Source organism: Cantharellus anzutake (genome assembly GCF_015039405.1).
Source record: "Cantharellus anzutake strain C23 chromosome Unknown EI90scaffold_1, whole genome shotgun sequence".
NCBI classification, from domain to species: domain Eukaryota; kingdom Fungi; phylum Basidiomycota; class Agaricomycetes; order Cantharellales; family Hydnaceae; genus Cantharellus; species Cantharellus anzutake.
This window is the reverse complement of record NW_024066951.1, coordinates 1,052,959-1,074,264: the sequence shown is the minus strand read 5'-3', so window position 1 is coordinate 1,074,264 and position 21,306 is coordinate 1,052,959. Positions and strand designations below refer to the sequence as shown.

Genomic DNA, 21,306 nt, shown 5'->3' with positions numbered 1-21,306 from the left:
CCTGGTAATAAGAAACAAGGCCATCGTAATACCAACAAGAGTAAATCTAACGCAAACATAACCACGCGATTGGAAGGGAATTATGGTGACGCGATGGAAGGAAATGGGTGGTACGCGTTGGTTAGCCCGATGGATAGGTGTCTGACACGCGGTAGGAAATGATGGGGTGTTCACAATGCACGATCCGACTATTTGGCTGGAGAGAGGTTGGGGCTACGACCAGGGTCCTGCGCCGCAAGGTGAACGTACAGGATCGTAGTTGCCGAAAGGTCATGAGCTTCACCTATCGCAAAGACCGAATTGTTTACTTTGCAACACAAAAAGGGATTCGATCCAGGCATAGTGAACCGAGCGATACGACATGACTGTGATGGGCAGACGATCAGTATGCGAGTACGATACTATGGCGGGCGCGATATGCGGTTGGTGCAACGTTCTCGCCGTCCAGCCCGGGACGATCTAGGTGCGGCAGTTGAAGCTCGCGGGGATTTTTAAGCCGTAACCCCGAACGGACATAGCGGACGGTTCATGTTATTTCTTGAGACCCCAGTACCGGCGCGTGTTTTAAAGGCATTTGACCAGTGAAGATCAATTCTTCAACTCAACACAGGTCGCAACCTAATTGGCTTCTTGTTCTTGCTCGATCTCTTGTTTTTCCAATGTTTTTCGTGCTCAGTGCCATCACGTGCTCCACGACCTTGAATTTAGGCACTCGGCACTGGCTGGCCTCCACCGCGATTTGGCACAGATATCGACCTCGAGTGCGTTACTGCATATTTGGTCCACTGTATGGAGACAACGAAAATACAACGGTCACCTCGACGGCTCGTAGGTGACGAGATGTCTCTTGATGCAAAACGGAACAACACTACCCCGTGGGCTTCCCTTGGGACTTCCATCTGGACATTATGGCGGAATGCGAAGTTTTCAAACTCAAGTTCAAGTGCCACTGGTAAGCTCATGAAAAATATATGCATTTACTGATCATAATGTTACCCAGTCATAAAATCACCTAGCCTATCGGCCACCGAATCTTCTCTTGTCGCCCCCCGTACTCCTACGTTGTCGTTTCGTACGTCACCTTGGTTAGTGCTTGGGTCTTACTCATATCTCGGTTTCTTTAGCACCCAGCGATCCACGACTAGGGGACACGACCCCCAAATTGAACTCTGTAATCCGTCCGAGGAATTATGGTCGCACGCAAGTGATGGGTTATCCCGGGCTTAGAAAGCCGATATCGTTTCATGGAGCAACTAAGAAGCGCAGAAGACACATTCATCATTCAGTAGTGAGCGTACACGATTTTCATTGCAACAGCTCCAACTTATGGCCCTTAAGCACCGAGCAAGCGTGAAAGAGAATATACTCAATGAGTTGTATGCACTGAAAATTAGCCCATTTAATAGAGCCAGAGAGCAAGAATATCAAGGTGCGAAAATACACGCACATAGTGCCTTTCCAGTGGGTATTTACCTTTTAGTTTTAGATTTCAGACAGTACAATCAACAAATAGACAAATTAGAGCGCGCTGACATCCTATCAAGTGAGTGGCTTGTGGTGTATTCGCGCATAGCGGAGCTCAAACTCCTTAGAGCATTCCTCGAGTTCCACAACGCATCACCCCCCAGTATGTTTTTCGGTATTGCCGAGCGACTGTGGCGTCTCACCCATATAAAGCTTGTCCCAGCCCATAGTTCCCCTTCTGAGTATTTGACGAATGCCAATTTCGTTCATAAGAAGTTAATGGTGGCAAGAGAGGCCATGTCATGGTAGGCCTTGCATTTCAAATATTATTGTCCAGGTAATGGCATTTTGCGCACCTCAGTCATCGCCCAGGGCCCCCACTTCCAGCTCTAGAGCAACTACGATTATACGATCTGGAGAGAGACGCTTCAATCGAACTGCGAATCCGACGGAGAAAAAGAAAAGTTGTTCTATCGCCTGTAGCCTTCGATACTCTTGCTTATCTCTACGTTGCTCAGCTCCCCAGGTCACTTCCAGTGGATGCGCAAGCATCCGTGGATAAAATGCTTCAACAAAAGCAAGGCCTGATATCTTCCTGTGGGCGAGAGCAAGTTCACCTGGAGGACGTGTTACGGCTGACTCCTGGTCAATGGCTTAATGATGAAATAATAAATTTCTATGGAGCTATGGTGATGGAACGGGCCGAGCGTTGGCATCGTGGGGATTTCAGCGATATCGGATTTTCTCCTTCCAACTCAAATCCACACGTTGATTGGGACATAAACAGGAAAAGGCAGCATGGCGATCCATTGCAAGTTCATTACTTCAACACCTTCTTCTACTCGAAGTTATCCAGCTCTGGATACGAGAAGGCGAGGTTGAACAAATGGACGAAGAAGGTTTGGCGGTGCCAACTAATTTTATTCCAGCAAGCTCTGAACAATTTGTGCAGGTGGATATCTTCGCCAAAGATGCGTTACTGATCCCCATAAATCTTGGGAATTCACATTGGACCTTCGCTTGCATCAATCTTCGCCGAAAACGTATCGAGTACTTTGATAGTTTAGGGCGGTGTCGATCCTCAGTGTACGAGGTATGCCACACCATTTCTCGCGTTCCATGAACAAAGACCTCATACCAAATTATAGATTCTAAGAGACTATCTTGACAAGGAGCATATCGATAAAAAAAAGATCGGATTTTCATTCGATGGGTGGCGAGATTATTTTTCGACCGTGCGTCCGTTGGACCGTATTGCTTTGGCTTGAGACTAACAACCGATATATCAGGATACCCCCCAGCAAGAGAACGCGTTCGACTGTGGAGTGTTTATGTGCCAATTCATGGAAGCAGCAAGTAGGGGGGAAGAAGTAGAGGACTTTGCTTTCCGTCAAGAAAATATGCCCTATTTGAGGCGAAGGATGCTGTGGGAAATTCGGCAAAGCCGCCTCATCAGCTGGAAGGTCTGAGGGGGGTACGATTGGTTTCTTTCAATCATTATTTGGATATGGTTCTCACTCATTTTGACGCCATACAGTTACCAGTCGATGAAGTGATCATCACACGACGCCCTTTATTCCGCAACTGTCTATTACGACAGGCTAGTGCCTGAGCTGACTTTGAGACGTCTGGTTGCTTCCTCTTGGTCGGGATAGAGTGCGGCAGTTGTTTTGTTAGCCTCTGAATATTAGTGCATATCATGTCGAGTCCGCGGTTTGCGTTACCTTGGAGGAGTACAATGGAGCAGCGTGGCCAAGAGTTCCGGCAGGGTGAACCTTCTATCTATAGAGGCTGGTATCCTGAGCGTTATATTCATGGGCACTTGGTGGGCACGCAGCTAGGAGATTCATGCTAATTGCTACTAACGTACAGATGAATATATGGCAAGTGAACGTGTTATTTTTTGATGATGGATGGATGGATGTATTCATTTTAAAGTACGTATCTGTGCCTATCGGCATATGCCGTACTATAATGACGCGGGTGAAAAATGTTTGGATAGTAGTATGGAGAGAAGTTAAGTGTCAATGGGTGGATGAGACATCGAGTATCAGGTGGTATGGAGGGTAAAGCGGAGTAAGGAATAACACATAAGGACGTGCGTCCCCTGCACTGGAGAATAGCAACAAATGGTGTCGAAAGCATAGTGAAGAAATAGTGCATAGAAGAGACACGCGACCCCCAGTGCGGGGGGCGCGCGGTTTGCTGCTGTAAGCCCAGAAAGGTGACAAAGAAAGTGGGGTGTGTGGGCGCAGTTCTTGTGGGTGAATTGGGTGAAGGCTCCATGTGTTGTTGGATTGATACCCCAGGCCTAGGGTTTGGCTATGTCTCGGTTGGCTGTTCTTCAGTGTTTAGGATGGCAGTTAAGTGGCTTCCAGCTCATGTGTTCAATAAAACATGTGGTGGAGGGGCCGTCGGTTGAAGAGGTAGTGGAGAGAAATGAAAGTTTTGCGGTGATGGCAGCCTGGCGTTCCCACTATCACGCCTCATCACTCTAAGAGGTAGTGGAGAAAGTGGGGGGGAAGTGAGTTGGGGTGATGGCCCTCCCGGCACTACCACTATTGCGCCCCATGATCCCAAGAGGTAGTGGAGAAAGAAGGAAGAAGGGTGTTGGGGTGATGGCAGGACTTGAACCTGCCTGCCCATGGACTTATGGAGGCTACCATTGGCGCTACCACCATTGCACCTCACCATCCCAAAAGGTAGTGGAGAAGAGAAGAATCACGAAGGGTTGGGGTGACGGTGGGACTTGAACCCACAGTCCTCTGGCCAGTCCCGTCTGGGCTTACGGAGGTCACCATTGGCGTTGCCACTATCGCGCTCGTCATCCCAAAAAGGTAGTGGTGAGAAGAAAAAGGAAGGGTTGGCTTGACGGAGCCCGCGCTCGTGCATCTCTCCAGCCAGTGCGGCTCTGGGCTTACGGGGTTGCGGTTGATTGGCATTACCACGGTGGCCACGTCATCCTCCCTTTAGATGTTAGAGGCCTAATTGGTTTTAAACAGGGGCAACCGCGTGAAGGTTTAGGGTGTTCGCTATGGTAGCAGAACTATCACATTCATCGTCGAGGCCCGTTATTTTTTGATGCTGTCACAAATAATACTGTCACCACGTCACCTGATCGCTGCTGACGTTCGCGCCGAGACACACCAATGGCTGAATACGATTTTGCCGAAATGGCGGGCAGAAAACGTCCACACCCTCAACTTTTCGAGGAGTACAGGTAAGCTCGTGCCTCCTGGATCTCCGGAACGATCTATCACGTATCTACCAAACAGCCTCCTTCCTTCTAATGACCGAAACGAGTGGTACTTTCCGAAGGCCAGAACAGCGGTTGATTTACAAGCATCTTCAGATGACGGACCACTGACAACATCTCAAGCCGAGATAAGTAGAGGGAACTGGGGAAACAAGTTGAAGTCAGATGCTCGTTGGCTCAAACGATTGAAAATAGTCAGATGGGGGCCACAGCGATCCGAGTGGGATGTAAGTTGATCATCATGGTGTTCGTTAATTCGCATTCACCCAACGACTAGTCCGAAGAACGGGCCCGCAAACGGTTGCGTCAGGTTATGCCTGAGTCTCAATCTCCATCGCCGGAGCACAAGTCTTTGCCTCATTTACGATCCCAGACACCCCCTCTAACAGCGTCACATGTCTTGTCTCTTTCTGTTCACCGCGACTTCACGTCATTCGTTCTTGATCCTGCTATTCAACACACATTCACGTCTGACAATTTTGACGAGCTGAGTAGCACGGCAACCGAGCTTATTGCCGGTGAGGCAGGGCTTCGGAAGGCATTTGGGGGTTTGTGGCGTATCTTGGAGGGGGACATATATCGGAATGAGATTGTTCACACAGATGAAGATAACGGTCGGTCCCCGGGGCCCGAAGATGACGACAATGAGGAAAGCAGACGGATTACCCACCTTCCGCCCCTGCACAGACTTTTCGTCACACCGTCTGATATACCATTGGGACCCGAGCCGCGCACACTCCTCTCGCCGGCCAGTCAGCTGGAAAGTCTCGAATGGGCCATAGGCGTGCTGAGAGAGCTTGCTGATGACGGGAAAGAATACACCAGTAGATTAGAGGAGATCCGGGATGGGCTTGGGCAGTCTAGGGCAGTAAGGGGTGCAGTTTGGCGAGAATGTCGAATTGAAGCTGTGGACGAAATGAGTGGGCAAGTTTTCTAAGCGTCACAATTACATCGTCTCATTCACTATCCGTGTTGTACCAATATTAGCATTGGTCTCTTCATAAATCCACTAATCTCTCTTGTTGATCTACTCTTTCGTAGGCATCCTCATCTTTGTCTGGTTTGTTTGTAGGTTCCCAACCCATCCTTGCCACAAGGTACTCCTGCCCAACGATCTCCACCCCCAGTCGAAGTGTTTCAGCCAATTGGTCTTCAACCCAATCGTGCTCGTCCCACAGATCCAACCACTTGATGGGGATTGGTTGAGTAATTGTGCGAACTTGAAGTGAATGGGAAATATCTCGGATGGAGAGATGGAACTGTACTTGGCTTTCCGACTTGGACGGACCTTTAGGGTTTGCAGCAATTGACAGCCCAGAGGGCACAGGGGCAATGAAAGGTTGAATTCGGAGATATACTGTAGAGTGAACGGTTGGATTTTCTGATGACAGGTGGGATTTCACAACTTGAGGTGAACTCATGTGTGTCTGAACAAGTTCAGCTATGTTTGCCTGGGAATATTGAAAAGGTATCCAAGAGAAAAAAAAGGTATTACTAACCTCAGCCAATTTGATGGCGATGTCAAGATTGTCGGCAGCGTTAAGTTCCCGACGTGTCGACTCAGATTTTGGTCTGGATTCGTTCCCTCTATTCACCACGAGGTCGCCGCCCTCCACTTGCTCTAGGATCTAACGGATAATCGTGCACAGAGCTAAGCAGCATGGAGATGAGACCATACCCTCGCTAGAGCTCGATAAACCAATGTTTCAACGCCATCGTACCCTTCCAAGTCGTGACTTAGCCATACATGAATCACTTCATGTTCAGCGATAGGTGGAGCTACAACACTGAGCAGGTCAGATAGAGTGGACAAGGAGGCGGTCTTTATATCTTGGCCTGGAATAACTTCAACGGGGCTAACATCTACAATTTATAATTTTTGCATACCTAGTTTCTCCAAATGCCCACTTTTAACATATTCAAATAGTCCTTCTCGCCAATGTCGGGGTTGTTGCGGTCGGTGAACGCTAGGAATGCTTTTTACTCCTTCATCTACTACAGACTTTGCTTGCTGAAGAGCAGCAGAGGCACCGGACCAGACCGAGGAGCCCCAACTCCATCCGCCGGTGCTTTCAGGCTTGCTGGGCTCAGGAGTTTGCAGAGAGGATGCATTTGAGTCAGCAGACTTCGCTCTCAGTGTTGGCAGAGAGACTCTTTCAGTCGCCCTCGATGCCGGCCTGGTAGGTGGAGTTGAAACGAGTTTTGACTTGGGTGGGTCGACTCTAGTGATCTGATCCAGGAACTCAATAGCTTGTAAAGCATCACCCTGTGACGTCACCGAAACGCTGCTAGTTGGAGGGATTGGAAGCTGGTCAATGTCCTTTAGGAGCGCCTCCGCTTCTTGCTGCGCTGTAGATGACATGGAAGAATGAGGACTAGGGGTGCTTTCGGCTGCCCGCGGCACCACGGGACTTAATCATAAGACAGTAAATTGGATTTACAGATAAAGCAGATATTCTGGTAAGATTATGTAATGCGGTCTGCCAATCAGCAATGCCATATTACAATATCATAAATATAGGTATCGTTTGTCCAAGTCACGTGGACATTCGGAGTGTCAGCATACGTGACTCGGGAGTTCGGAGTTGACCGTGCATCAACCTGCATCAACTCAAGCACCAAGTACTGTTTGTAAGCGGCAAGAGTGTTTGGTGCAGCAATTCTGTTGTGATTTATTATGCCATCATCAGGTAGCCGTGCACTATGTCTGTCAAGTCTGATATCAATAAAGCCGGCTGGGAGCAGGGTGAATTCCCCATTCTCTGTGAAACATGTGAGCGAGTCTTTACCTGCTACACGCTTATTTATCCTGACAATGATGAAGGTCTAGGGGACAATGCCTTCGTTCGGATGGTAAATGCTGCTGCAACTGGCCTCCTCCCTCGTTTATGGCTGACTCGAAGTACAGTCTAAACAAGAGTTTGGACGAAGTTGCGGGACGTGTGCACGTCCTTTCACCATTTTTCGTTGGAATCCCGGCTCCGGTATGCGTTATAAGATCACGGTGATCTGTCAGACATGTGCAAAAAGCAAGAATGTCTGTCAAACATGCTTATTGGACCTCGAATATAATCTGCCCACCCAGGTTCGAGATACCGCGCTGGCGATCAGAAGCGGAGCTCCAAGTAGCGATATCAACAGGGAGTATTTCGCACAGAATATCGAATCTAAAGTATGTTTCCTGGTCTATTGTTGGCATACGCCACCGTTTAACATCGCCCATGAGATGGAGGATAACAACAACATTGTTGACGCGGCACGTTCGACTTCTGCGGCGAAAGAGATGCTTAAGCAATTAGCTCGCACAGATCCTTATTACAAGCGGAATCGACCTCATATTTGCTCTTTCTTTGTGAAGGGCGAATGCAATCGTGGAGCGGAATGCCCTTACAGGCACGTTAAGCAAACAACACTAGTTTTTGTTCTCATGGTTCCCTGGGTAGACATGAGAAGCCTCAACGGGACGAGCTATCGCGTCAGAATGTCCAGGATAGGTATCATGGGCGTAATGATCCCGTAGCACGCAAAATTTTGTCCAGTTTTGCTGCTAAGCAAGGCCTGACACCCCCAGAGGATCCATCAATAGTTCGTCATTCGCGCCGCTGTTTTTTTTTTGGGGACTTGCCCGCTCATTGTGCTCGGCAGACATCACTATTCGTCTCCCCCCTTCCCCCTTCTATCACAGAGCCGTCGTTGCGGGCAGTATTACTCTCGGCAATACCATCCATTTCGCCTGCTGCCATCAAGTCGGTGGTACATGTTGCAAAGAATCGGCAAGTCGTTCCCCGTTCTTTTGGATTTCCTCTCATTCCATTGTCAGATGTGCATTTGTTAATTTTAGCGACAGGGCGACTGCCGAACGAGCAGCGGAGGCATGGGCGTTTGGGGTTGACATTGAAGGTCTGAAGGCAAACGTTCGGTGGGGTCGAGGCAAAGGGCATTCGAGGGGACCTGCATCGGTAACGATGGATTCGGTTCCAATTCCTTAGGCCTCCTATATCTGGGGGTCGGCAATTCAGGTTGACGACTGTTCACCCACCCGTGGCTGTGCTGTCTATTGCGAATAAAGCTGGGAACGGTGGGACATTTGACTCTCTACACAACAAATATAGAACTCAATTGATTGCAAAATAGTGTTCTTGGTGACCTATACCAGTGCACCTTAGGTTTTTTTCGTTTTGAATATGCTTCTTTGTTGAGATATTGCGAGAAATCACAGTGAAAAACATGAAAGATGCCATTGATTTGAAAACGAAACCTACGGATTCCTAGATACATCCAATACAATATATATTCAATTCATCTGTAAAGTCAAGACACTATGAGATGAAGGAGAAATTTGGGCAGCGGGATTTGTGGTTATCGAGTGCATGTGGCAGTTGCCGAAGCCCAAATTCGCGCGCAAAGTGGGCCTTTTTTGCTCTTTCAAGTGCATTCACACACTGGGGTTGGGTACTGATGAGGGATCCCATTGTATCATGGCTTCACAGCGGAACCGGGTCAAAAGGAATGGCCGTTCTCATAATCAAAAAGCTGCATCAATTGTTGACGAATTCATCACAGCAAAGCTTACACCACAAGATCTTGTGGACAGCCCCTATCAGCATGTCAGGATCCAAGAAAGCTTGTAGAAAATTGCTTGCAGATGCTGGAATAGCGAAGGTTGCAGAAAATAGGAGGGAAAGGCAGATAAAGGAAGTTTAAGGAACTCAAATACACTGCTAAAATCGAGGCATTAAAGGCGGTTGAACTCACCAATGACATAGAATGGGCAAGAAACCCAAAGACAACTATCGTGCAGCTGGCAGCCTAAGCCTCAGCTAAATGCATATAGGCTCCAAGATGCATTGGTTCCTCTCAGCAGTTGCATTCCAAATCAGGATGACAAGGTTAGAGAGCTGGTGCTAGCAATTGAGCGCAGGAGAGGGCGAGAAATGGAGGATGTGGGAGATAGTGAGATGATGACAGCTGATCAGCACAATCCCACAGAGTAATTTTCAAAATAACTGGCCATTTAGATTACTAGAGACCATATATTGGTGTTAATAACATAGAGACTACCCACCTGGTCCCCCATGTTATCCCACTGCTACCTGGACACCTCGCTGAATGTGCTAGGGAGATAAAGCCACCCAACTGCTGCCAACAAACTGGCCGAAAAGCACTCTGGAAATGGGGTCACCCACCCACTGCCAGCCTCGTAACTGCAGATGCCCAAGATAACCTGGATGAGACCACCCACCCCCGCTTTCACTTGCAACTGAGAGTTGTGTGCACATGCAAGTGCCTTTTTTGGATTCACGATGGAGAACGAGCACGAGAGGGAATGGATGCCGCTGGTGAGGGTGCCCAGGATCCCTGCTATGGCCGCTTAGGCATGTGGCATAGAGGGAGGGTTGTGTATCCCAGCCACATCACGGACCCGCTATGGCTCACAGACCCGACTCCCTGCAGTGCCGGGCACCCAGGAGAGAGTTTAACCTTAAGATTTTGATGGAGGATGGACAGGAGAGGTGATGGATAAGAGCTGACGAAGGAGCCCTAGGTCCCCTGCTGTGGCCACTTAGGCATGCAGTGCAGAGGGAGGGTGGCACTCAGCCCGCATCACAGCAACCCTGCTGTCCATGCACCTGGACTCCCCAAGGTGCATGAGGCACTTGGAGGAGAGTTGTTTCTCTCACGCGAACCCCGCACCGCCCGGCCCCAGGCCCAACTATACCACATACCCACCACCCACCCCGAAAATTTTTTCCCTTCCATATTCTTCCCATCCACCCCTGAAGAGGAGCCCAACATCCTAGGCAACGGACCACCATGCACAGAGGAGGGGGGAGGGGGGGTTTTTTGAGGTTTAGCCACTTCAGGGCGAAGTGGCATTAGAGGGAGGGTGGGGAGCAGGGTGCAGACCCTGCCGGATCCCCTGGGACTCTCCCACTATTGCTGCTACCTCAGCACTACCACACCCCTGACCCCGCATACCCGGAGGAGTGCAGCCCAGAGGTCAGAGTGCAGGCATGCAGACGATGGCCCAGAGGTCAAGTGCTGCACGACCACCCTCCATACCCGAAGCGGGTGCAGCCCCGAGGCTGGATGCGATCATGGGGACGACACAACTGCAGCTGGGGCATCATGGGATGATGAGGGATGCAGGCTGGAGGTCGCCGAGTCGTGAGCAGACAATGGAGGGTGCTGAGGGACCCGAATTTTTTTTGGGCAAGTCTTAGGGGAGCACCGCATATGTGGCAATGGACGACTAGTTTAATTTTTTTAACTTAACTTTTATTTTTTCACCACTTTTTTAACTTAGAATAGTTTTATACTTCCACCCTTATATTATCCCCTGCTCCCGCTCCCACTCCCACCTCTGCCTTTTGTTTTGTTCTAACCACTTGAGGGATGGGTTACCTGGGGACTAGGGCCACTTTGGGGTGAAGTGGCTTAGAGGGAGGGTGATGTCAGGGCACACACCCTGACTAGCCCGGATCTGGACCTGCTTCCACCCACCATGCTTCCCGCATGCACATGCTCTGCACGCCGCATGCTCTGGGCCCGGTTCCTACCCCTTCATGTGACTTCTGGGTATCCCTGGAAGTTTTCCTGATATGGTGGCCACTGTGGGAAGATGAGAAGTTAGCTTCCTTCTCATCTTCTTACCCACAGTAGGCAAGTGTACATACTTGCCCCTTGTTTTATATCATCTTCTTACCCACAGTAAGTTGTGCCCTGGATAGGGCTGGTTACACCACAGGGCTGTGGACCATAGGGGAGGGTCATGGGGACCCAGGAGTTGTCCCCTGACAGTATTGTTGTCACTAGAGTGTGTGCTGTTATAATTGTGGCATTGCAGCTGGACACTCTGAGCACGATATCACAGTGTCATTAGATATCATGCTCTCAGCTCACATTACGCTTATATACATTCTGAGTGGCACAAAGGAACAAAGGCCAAAGCATTAAAGCAATAAAACTTCCCATAAAAGGGAACAATAACCGCGATGACAAAGGGCATTGGAATGCCACTTCAACACTTCCCCTCATTCCAATGACCTTACATTCCTCCAATTCTCTTGGCAGGACATGTCAAAATCTTCATGAGTGCAGAGGCAGAAGTGGTGTCAGGACACAGATAAACATCTAGCAAGCACAGCCAACAGGGTGAGTTACAGAGATCACAGCTAACACGGAAAAAATCTGTGCATCTAATTTTAACGCATATATCGGGCAAAACTCATGTGATTGACAATTCAGGGAAGAAATGAGCACTTGTTATCAGGTCCCAATGGGACTGCCAAAAATGGAAATTGGACATTTCCCTCATCTGTATTGAGTTGGGATGCCCATGATTTAGTGAGGTTGCAGGCAAACACCCGGCAGGACCTTATGATCACAACAACATCAGCAAAGTCAGGTCACAGACTCTCATGGGTCGCTGATTGCACTATGCAAGTTACTACGCTCACAACCTCTTATGACTGTCTCAACCTAGATTGTTACAGGAATGGGTTCCAGGGAACCCAACCTGAGCCATTCTGCTCATGGGTGGAGGTGGCTGCATAGCTGTTGGGAGGAGAGCAGGAGAAGATCTGAGGCCAGGTGCTAGTGGTAACTTGGCACTCTGAGGAGCATACTGGTAGTGAGTGTGATGACCTGCTAACGGTAACTTGGCACTCTGAGGAGCGTACTGGTAGCGGGTATAATGGGGGCTCCTTGAGGGAGCCACCTGTCAGGGTACCGAGCTGCTCAGACTCTAAGTCGAGGGATCCTGAGCCTTTGCTGGAGCTGAGGCCGAGGGGGACAGGGTCAGTCTCAATGGGGGAACCCAGCAAAGTGGATTGTGATAGGGATTCCAGCTGAGCAGTGAGGGGAAGTGAGGACATATCATTTGTATATACTATGTACAACATACCTGAGCAGCAAGGGGAAAGTGGGGCCATGTTAGAACTGGGTGAGGGCAGACGATTCTGGAGGGGAACCGGAGACTTAGCAAGGAGGGACCTTGGCCTCAGCGACTCAAGCGGAGTGCTGTGCCATTGCTGTTTGTCCATTTGGTCCTTAATTTCATAGGGGGTGAGCAGGAAGTCTCTAGGGGGCATTTCAGGTCAATTTTAGACTAAGGACTAAAATGAGTATGTACAAGTGCTGATATATATAATGGAGGAGGTAAAAGCACAGGGAACAAAGGGGGTCCGAATCGGAACAAAGACGTTGAAAGAGGGCTCGCAGCTCTCTATGCCGACACAGCTTGTGGGGCCAAACTCTCCAAAATCCTACTTTCTTGACTAAACTCGCTATTCTCTCGATCCTTAACTCCACGGTGGGTTCTCCGGGATTTCCACAAGGTCCGGGCTCAGTGTCCACTACTCACTCGTTGTGAACTAGATCACTGCCCTTATTCCTACTGTTGGAATTCCACACACTCACACCCTCTCTAGCGTGTCCTAGCACCTTAGAGAAAATTGGGGGAGGGGAGAACTTCTATTCCAGAATCTGGTATGTACAGGATATAAGGAACAATTATTTTTAGAATAATTGATGGGAAATATTGGTACCATATGGCACCTGCATACCTTATTAGGCAAAGTAATAAAAAAGGGTGACAGTATCAATAAAAGAATATTGATCAATAACTGAAATGATGCAAAAATATGAAAATATAAGAAAATAAGCGATATCTCAACGGATTTACGGAATTAAAGGCCAAAATTGGAAATGAAGCCGGAGATAACTCTCACGCAGCCAATGAGCATTTTTACCAATTTATTAGACGCTGTGGGAACGAGTGAGGCTGGAATTCTGGGTTGCTGCTTGAGATTCCCACACCCGCACATGCCCGTGACCTGCTGTGCCTAACTTCTCCAACATGGAACTCTGTCAAATCTCCACCGATTGAGACGTTCTTGGTATCGTCGGAATCGTACGAATTAGCACTATTTTTAGATACCAATTCCGTACCGAGTTGTCGCATGAATAAAAGGGGTTTTCTAATCGTGGAAATGGGTATCTGAGCCGGCGCTGCGCGTGGGCGATTATCCCACCTACAACGTCTGAACGGGAACAAAGGGATGACAGAAGCGGAGCGGTACCGAAGGTCATAGGGCAGAACCTGTGGTACGTCCGAAAGGAGGTAAGGAGGGCGAAGCCCAGAGGGGCAGGAGGATGAGGGGAAGTGGGGATGATGACTAACTGGCTAGAATGGGAAGAAGCAGCAGTCCAAATAGGGATGAGGGGAAAACGCGAGAGATACATTGCAAGCAGCGAAAGTGCCGAAGATGATCCATGGAGCTTGGAGGTTGTGGAGGTTATGGAGGTTACGGAGGTGGGGTTGAAAGTCCAAGGAATATTGGCAATGGTGTTTATGTAGTATGAGGTCACCAATGCAATGGACTAAGGCCAAGGTGGAGTCAAAGTCTGAGGTAGGAGCTATGACAGAGGCTCGGAGCAAAGGTACAAGCAGTGTCTGAGTACGAGGTACGGGACAGTGGCGGAAGGTCATAACTTGGTGGGAGGTCGGTGGAAGAGGGCCAGAGGGAAGAGAGAGGAAAGAGGAAGGAGGAAAGGTGTGGAGGAGAGGAAAGGTGTCAGGTCCAAAGGTGAGTATCGGAGCAGACGGGAGAAGAGTAGGAGGATGACGGAAGGGTGGAGGTGTTGTGAGGAGGAAGCGGAGGAGTGGGAGGAGGAGTAGGAGGAGGGTGGTGAGAGGAGTGGTGTTCGGTCCGAGGTGAGTATCGGAGCGGACGGAGATAGGATAGGAGAGGGACGGAGGAGTGGAGGTGGCATGGGAGGTGAGAGGAGGTGTGGTGCCAGGACCGAAGGTGAATATCGGAATGGACAGTGGTAGGGTAGGACTCCGGAGGTGGTTAAGAAGGAGGTCCAGGAGTCGGTTTGGGATCGGGTATGCACGGATATGACAGGCCACTCTACAGGAGGAAATATAACAAATGTCTGTGCCAGTCTGGGGATGATGATCAGGCTGTGTGGGTAATGCCAGTCTGGGGAAAGTGTGTCATCAGTTGTGTGTAAGCAGTCCAGACTTAACTGGGCTGTACTCTGACATCACCCCCTCCTTATGCCACTATGTCTTGGAGTGGCTGAGTTTGCATGTGGGGCAGGAGCGGAAGGGTGGTGCTGATGGAATTCTGTGATGAGGTCTGGTGCATTTTGGGTATCATGGTCAGGTATCCAGCTATTTTTGGAACTGGGGTAGCCCTTCCACTGGATGAGGTAATGGAGTTGGTGACGGATATACTTAGAGTCGAGGATTTTCTCCACTTCATACTCTTCACTCCCATCAATGATGGTGGGACTCGGTTCTGGGTGTGCAGGGCATCCTGCTATCTCATCTGGTTGGTACTTATGAACATCTGAGATTGACACAATGGGGTGCATTTGGTATCCCTTGGGGAGCTGGAGTTTCAGTGCAGCTTGTGAGACTATCTTCAGGATCTTGAAGGGGCCTAACCATTTGTGGTCTAGTTTCTTGGTCGGCCGATTGGTTGGGTAGTTATGTGCACTGAGCCACACTTTCTCTCCTTCATGGTATTCAGGTGCTTCACCTCGTTTCCTATCATAGTACTTCGACATCTCCTTGGCTGCATGTGCTAGGGCTGCCTTTGCCTCCTGTGCATTTGTGCCATCCATGATGCAAAGTCTCCAGCTGCCTCCACCATTGAAGTCTTGGGGGGTTCTATCCCCATGCATGGGTGTTGACCTGTGTCAAGCTCAAATGGTGTGTGGCGAGTGGCCAAGTGGATGTGGTTGTTGTAGCTAAACTCAGCGATAGGTAGCCAGTCTGCCCAGTCATCCTGTCTGTGGTTCACAAAGACCCGGAGGTAGGTTTCAATCTCTTGGTTGACTCATTCTGTTTGCCCATCTGTTTGGGGTGGTAGGCAGTGGATGGAGTGGGTTTAATACCTAGGAGTTTGCTTAACTCCTGAGAGAACTTAGAGATGAAAGTTGTTCCTCTGTTGCTGGTGGCTTCATCTGGGAGGCCATGGTGTTGCCAGACATGCTTGAGGAAAAGGCGGGCTACACCTGCAGAGTCCATCTGAGTAGTGGTGGGTGTTGTAACTCAGGTTATGGCACCTCTGAGGATGACTTTAGTGTTTATACAAGTAGTAGAAACAGTAGAGTCCGACTCAGTAGTCATGTGACTCATATGGAGTGAGATTGAATAGAAAGAAAAGGATAACTTCAACAGTGGGTATGGCATGTATCCTTTTGGACAGACAATCAACCGCTACCATGATTGCGTCGAACCCTCATGATAAGGGGAGCTCTCCTATGACATCTATGGAGACAACCTGCCATCGCTGATCTGGTACCTTGTTTGGCTAAGCTTCCCAGTCTTTTGAGCAGGGAAGGATTTCACTCACCTGTTGGCAAGTGTCACATCCAGATATGTACTTGGCAACATAACGAGAGAGCCCCAGCCACCAGTAGTTCCAAGATACAAGCTCTAATGTCTTCCATCGGCCAGGGTGTCCAGCTACTGGGGTGTCATGGTGGGCATGAACTATGTCATGGTGGAGAAGAGGGTCCTGGGGGACATAGATCCTCCCTTGATAGAGCATAAGCCCTTCATGTAGCTCCCACCCCGAAGGCACTTCACATCCAGATTCTAACTCACAGGTTGCACTAGCAACTGAGCCCTCAATGCTCTTGCATTCCCTCATCTGCTGCAGCAGCTCTTCCCCTCCTGCTGGAAGCAAAATAGCTGCCATAGCTTGAATGCGAAAGAGATCGGGGTATAGCAGTGTGACCTTGGAGTTGTCCTCTTCTCCTCATGGGTGGTCTGCTTGTCATGACAGGGCATCTGCTTTCTGCATGAGTCTTCCCAGTCTGTGTGTGAGTGTGAAGTCAAAGCAAGAGAGATGTAGTGACCATTGAGCTTGGCATCGGTTGAGTTTCTGGGCTGACCGGAAATAGGAGAGGTTTTGATGGTCAGTGAAGACTTTGAAAGGTTCTGCTGCTCCTTCCAGGAAATGCCTCCACTTGTCCAAAGCACAGACTATCACAAGCATCTCTTTGTCATGGATCTGATAGTTCTGCTCAATATCATTCAGGCTTCATAGTTTTGCATCCTATTTTATATATTATTAATGCAAGTATTGGATTTTTTTTTTAAATTTCTTTTGACATCTGTGAGGTGCTGGAAGACGTTTCCCATGCACAGACCATGTGCAGAGCCAACACTACATTCATATCTATGTCAGTTCTGCTTCATTTCTCTTTGGGTTTTTTTCAATGGGTGCATGCAACGCCCCCTACAATCTGTATTATTACCCAAACTTGATATTCTGTGATCCTGAGGGTGCCAAGTGAAATTTAATGGAATAATTTATCATATCTCGCTTGCTACTGAATCAAATGCTCTGTAAATTTGCACGCTATCTTATATATTATCAATGCAAGTATTACATATTTTTACATATTTTTAAAACATCTGTGGGGCGCTGGAGGCAGTTTCCCATGCACAGATCATCTGCAGAGCTGACACTGGATTGGTATCTCTGTCAGTTCTTGACTGTTTCTCATCGGATTTCTTTAAATGGGCCTGTATTAACTCCCTCTCTATTTGGTATTATTAATACAAGTCGTGAATCAGCATGTATGAGGAGGTGGAACGTTTTTTCCACACATAAAGCATGTACATTAGTTTCTCTGTCAATATTCATTTGTCTTTCATCGGGTTTCTTTTAATGGGCTTGTAATAACTTTCTCGTCAATTGTTATTATTGGTGCAAGTCGCAAATGAGTGTTCATGAGGCAGTGGGATGGTTTTTCACAATTTTTCACAAAACAAAACATGCACATTTGTATCTCTGTCAACTATCATTCATTTTTCGTCGTCTTTTTTCGTACAGGCCTGTACTGACTCCCCTGTCATTTTATATTATTGGCACACATTGTGAATGAAGGTGTATGAGGCAGTGGGATGGTTTTTCACATTTTTCACACACAAAAGACATGTACATGCATATCTCTGTCAAATCTCATTTGTTTTTCATCAGGATTTTTTTAATGAGCTCATATTAGCGTCCTTTGTATTTTGTATTATTGGCACACATCATCAAACTATGAGGCCATGGACACTGTTTCCCATGGACACAACTCATGCTGGCATGGGCCACCACTCGTATCTCCCTCAGTTTTCAACCGTTTTCCATTGGGTTTTCTGCAACGGGTGCGTCATGGTCACCTCTCCATTTGATATTATTACACCACGACAGGTTATTTAGTGCAATTGTTAACATTGAAACACCTCCCATGGCTCACACAACTGTATTGCTTACATTAATTAAACTGAGTACAACAATGCATTCAAGCTGACTTTATTATATACTAGAGACCTTTAACCCATGGGGTGCTCATTCCTCGCACACCCACATGTTTAGCAGTCTCTAGTTTCTGCAGAGCACTTGGGGCATTGCCCCAAACCCCATTGGGGCTCCATGCAATGTCATCCTTGTTATTATTGTTTGCCATGTGCTAAAGAAATAATAAGATATGTGGTGATGATTTATGCACCAAGGGGCCAGCCCCTTGAACCCCTGCTCCTGCAGAGAGCTATTGGGGCATTGCCCCAAACTCCTGTGGAGAGCCTAGGGCTGTGCCCCAAACCCCCTTGGATATATTTGATTATTGATTACACCAAGGGGCCAGCCCCTTGAACCCCTGCTCCTGTGGAGGGCCATCAGGGTGTTGCCCCAAACCCCACTCCATTAATCATGCACAGAAATGAGAAAAGCCTTTCTCCCACCATTGACACTGCACCTGATTATAGTGCACCTGCTCAAAGCACTGCCTATTTTCTGGCCATTTCTGCAATTTACTGCCTGTCCAATTATTGTCCTGATCCATTTCCACATTGTAGTGAAATTCCTTTTGTAAGTTCATAAAACAGATTCCCCCATGTTGCCATGAATCTTTTGGATTTTATTTGATATAGATTACCTTGCTTTTATGTTTTTATGTTGTCCCACATTGCTGCAATGTTTTCAGATTTTATTTTGTATAGAACACCTTGGTTTTATTTTTGGATATTTATGTTCCATGGTGCCGTGAATTTTTGAACTTTTTACCTTATATGGAACCTTTTTCCCCCTTTTTTGTTGGTTCTGTTGTTGGAAACTCCGGATTTTATTTTTAATAATTTAATTGTTAATTTGCCTATTTAGTTTACATGCTAATAGCAAAAAATACAAAGAAGAATAAGAAATTATCAGTATTTATTGTACATCCCAATTTCAAAAACACAACACATAACTAATACAACAAAACATTACTATCAACTATCTATCAAAACCATTATCACTATTTATGTTACAGGAACAGGTTCCAGGGAACCCAACCTGAACCATTCTGCTCACAAGCAGAGGTGGCTGTGTAGCCATCAGAGGGAGAGCAGAAGGGGAAGAGTGTCTGAATGTATAACCTGTGGGTTGGCCAATGGTAACTTGGCACTCCTGGGAGCATACTGGCAGTGAGTACAGTGGAGGCTCCTCAAGGGATCCACCAAGTGGTCTGCTAATGGGGACTTGGCACTCCTGGGAGTGTGCTGATAGTGGGTGTGTTGGGAGTGGTTGGCTCCCAGTGACTTGGTGCTCAATGGAGCATACCGGTAGTGTGTAATACTGGGACTCCCAAAGGGAGTCATCCAGTTGGTGGCTATCGGTGACTTGGCACTCATGGGAGCGTACTGGTAGTGGGAGTTGTTGGGGAAAGCAGGCTGGTTGGCCAGTGCATGGTAGTGGGTGGCCATGGGAAGTTGGACCCATGGGTGCATGGCCAGGCATCTGTCAGGGCCCAGCCTCGGACTCGGAGGCTCCCTGACCTCAACCCCCATCTAACCTGTCCTCACACTATGCGGGGCATGAGATGAGAAGAAGGGTAAAGGTCTCATCTCCCCGCATGGTTGCTATATAAAGGAATGGGTCACATGCCCACAACTATACAGCTCTTAGAGTTGTGTAGTGTGACCCGGAGGGAACATCCAGGTGGCAGTGCCCAGTAAGTGTGGGAACGTTCTGGGCGAGTTGCTCGCCCAGAACTGTGGCTGTGACCCATGGGAACATTCTGGGCAAGCTGCTCGCTCAGAAAGTTCCCACGCTATCCCGTGCGCGCACATGTACACAACACACAAAGGCAACAACAAGGCAACAGTCAAAGAATAAAAGGGGGTAAAGTAGGTGGGGAGTCCGGGGCACCCTAAGGCAGGGTGCTGAACCCTGACAGCATCCTGGAACTGCCTGGACCATATCCCTCTCTTAAGGAGGTGGGATAGGCTATAGCTCCTGATAGGGAGCTACTGGATGAATGGGAGTGACTGCTCAACCACCTGGTGGACTGGTGGGAGCAGGCACATCAGCAAAAAATTGTTATGCTCCTGAGTGCTCCAGAGTATCGAGAGCACTGGGAGAATCAGGAGGAGATTGGCTGGTCCAGGAACAGCCCATTTCCTCTGGAGTTGGCTAGGTACTCCAGGGCACTCCCAGGAGGGCCTGGAGCATTGCTTTGTGCACAAACATATCCAGTAAATACAATTTAAATGCTTCAGAGTGTATAGGGGTGAGAAGCTTCTGGGAGCTCCTGGAGCATTTGAAAATGAAAAGGAAAAAAAAAAGAGGGAAGATCCCCCATGAATACCTCCTACCACAAGACTAACACAACAAGACACTGCTTAACATTTAGATCAAACACTATACTATATATCAAGGACACTGAGACTCACCAATACACAATCAAAATTTATGGCCTGATATATGATTAATCTGGCAACTTAATCACTTTTGGGCTGGCAGAATATGGGGGAGGGGGAAATGGGGGAGAATGAGGGGGGGAAATGAGGGGGAAATGAGGGGGAGAATGAGGGGGAGAATGAGGGGAGAATGAGGGGGAGAATGAGGGGGGGAATGAGGGGGGGATATAGAGGGAAATGAGGAAATTTTGAAAAATAGGGACTTCTAAAAAGTTGAAAAAAATAATTAGGGAAAAAATCAAAAAAATTCAGGAACTGTAGTGCCTTTGAAATGCTTTCAGGATATATAATTATTTGCAAAATTGAGGAAGAAATGATGGAGAAAAATGGAAAATACTTTTGGAGACCTGAGAAATAATGAGAACTGAATTGATGGGAAAGTCTGAAAATTGAATAGGGAAGTGAGGGGAAGCCTTGTAGCATTGTTATTTTCTGCTGTTCTAATTTTTCCTGATTGTTCTTGGTCTCACTCCCAGCTGCTACTGGATACTCCTGGATACTCCTGGAAGCTCCTGGGAGGGTCCAGGAGCAGCTAATGGAAAATACTTTTGGAGACCCAAGAACTGAATTGATGGGAAAGTCTGAAAATTGAATAGGAAAGTGAGGGGAAGCCTTGTAGCATTGTTATTTTCTGCTGTTCTGATTTTTCCCGATTCTTCTTGGTCTCATTCCCAGCTGCTCCTCAATACTCCAGGAAGCTCCTGAAAGCTCCTGGGAGGGTCCAGGAGCAGCTGGGAGTGAGACCAAGAACAATCAGGAAAAATCAGAACAGCAGAAAATAACAATGCTTACAAGGCTTCCCCTCACTTTCCTATTCAATTTTCAGACT

The 21,306-nt window shown here is 48.0% G+C and overlaps 5 protein-coding genes across 5 annotated transcripts; 3 read left to right on the top strand and 2 right to left on the bottom strand.

The window, feature by feature from the left end:
* Window positions 1-1,991: 1,991 nt before the first annotated feature.
* Window positions 1,992-2,933, top strand: EI90DRAFT_2900825 (uncharacterized protein; the record flags this gene model as incomplete). The annotated part of the gene is made up of 4 exons (XM_039054048.1): window positions 1,992-2,363; window positions 2,417-2,557; window positions 2,613-2,699; window positions 2,754-2,933. Coding segments are annotated over 4 exons (780 nt in total), but the record flags the coding sequence as incomplete, so codon positions are not given.
* A 1,680-nt stretch (window positions 2,934-4,613) lies between these two features.
* EI90DRAFT_3114577 (uncharacterized protein) lies at window positions 4,614-5,657 on the top strand (the record flags this gene model as incomplete). Its single annotated transcript, XM_039062683.1, has 3 exons — window positions 4,614-4,684; window positions 4,740-4,947; window positions 4,998-5,657. The coding sequence occupies 3 exons, from the start codon at window positions 4,614-4,616 to the stop codon at window positions 5,655-5,657; spliced, it is 939 nt and encodes a 312-aa protein (XP_038923815.1).
* Window positions 5,658-5,718: 61 nt separating this feature from the next.
* On the bottom strand, window positions 5,719-7,082 carry EI90DRAFT_3114576 (maintenance of telomere capping protein 1; the record flags this gene model as incomplete). The annotated part of the gene is made up of 4 exons (XM_039062682.1): window positions 5,719-6,171; window positions 6,220-6,348; window positions 6,399-6,556; window positions 6,608-7,082. The coding sequence occupies 4 exons, from the start codon at window positions 7,080-7,082 to the stop codon at window positions 5,719-5,721; spliced, it is 1,215 nt and encodes a 404-aa protein (XP_038923814.1).
* A 328-nt stretch (window positions 7,083-7,410) lies between these two features.
* On the top strand, window positions 7,411-9,006 carry EI90DRAFT_3027571 (pre-mRNA-splicing factor SLT11). The gene is made up of 7 exons (XM_039057999.1): window positions 7,411-7,493; window positions 7,545-7,573; window positions 7,629-7,892; window positions 7,947-8,113; window positions 8,164-8,305; window positions 8,366-8,493; window positions 8,541-9,006. The coding sequence occupies exons 1-7, from the start codon at window positions 7,424-7,426 to the stop codon at window positions 8,707-8,709; spliced, it is 969 nt and encodes a 322-aa protein (XP_038923813.1). The 5' UTR covers window positions 7,411-7,423; the 3' UTR covers window positions 8,710-9,006.
* A 3,191-nt stretch (window positions 9,007-12,197) lies between these two features.
* Window positions 12,198-12,597, bottom strand: EI90DRAFT_3114574 (uncharacterized protein; the record flags this gene model as incomplete). The annotated part of the gene is made up of 2 exons (XM_039062681.1): window positions 12,198-12,347; window positions 12,403-12,597. 2 exons carry the CDS (start codon window positions 12,595-12,597, stop codon window positions 12,198-12,200), a joined length of 345 nt encoding a protein of 114 aa, XP_038923812.1.
* Window positions 12,598-21,306: the final 8,709 nt, after the last annotated feature.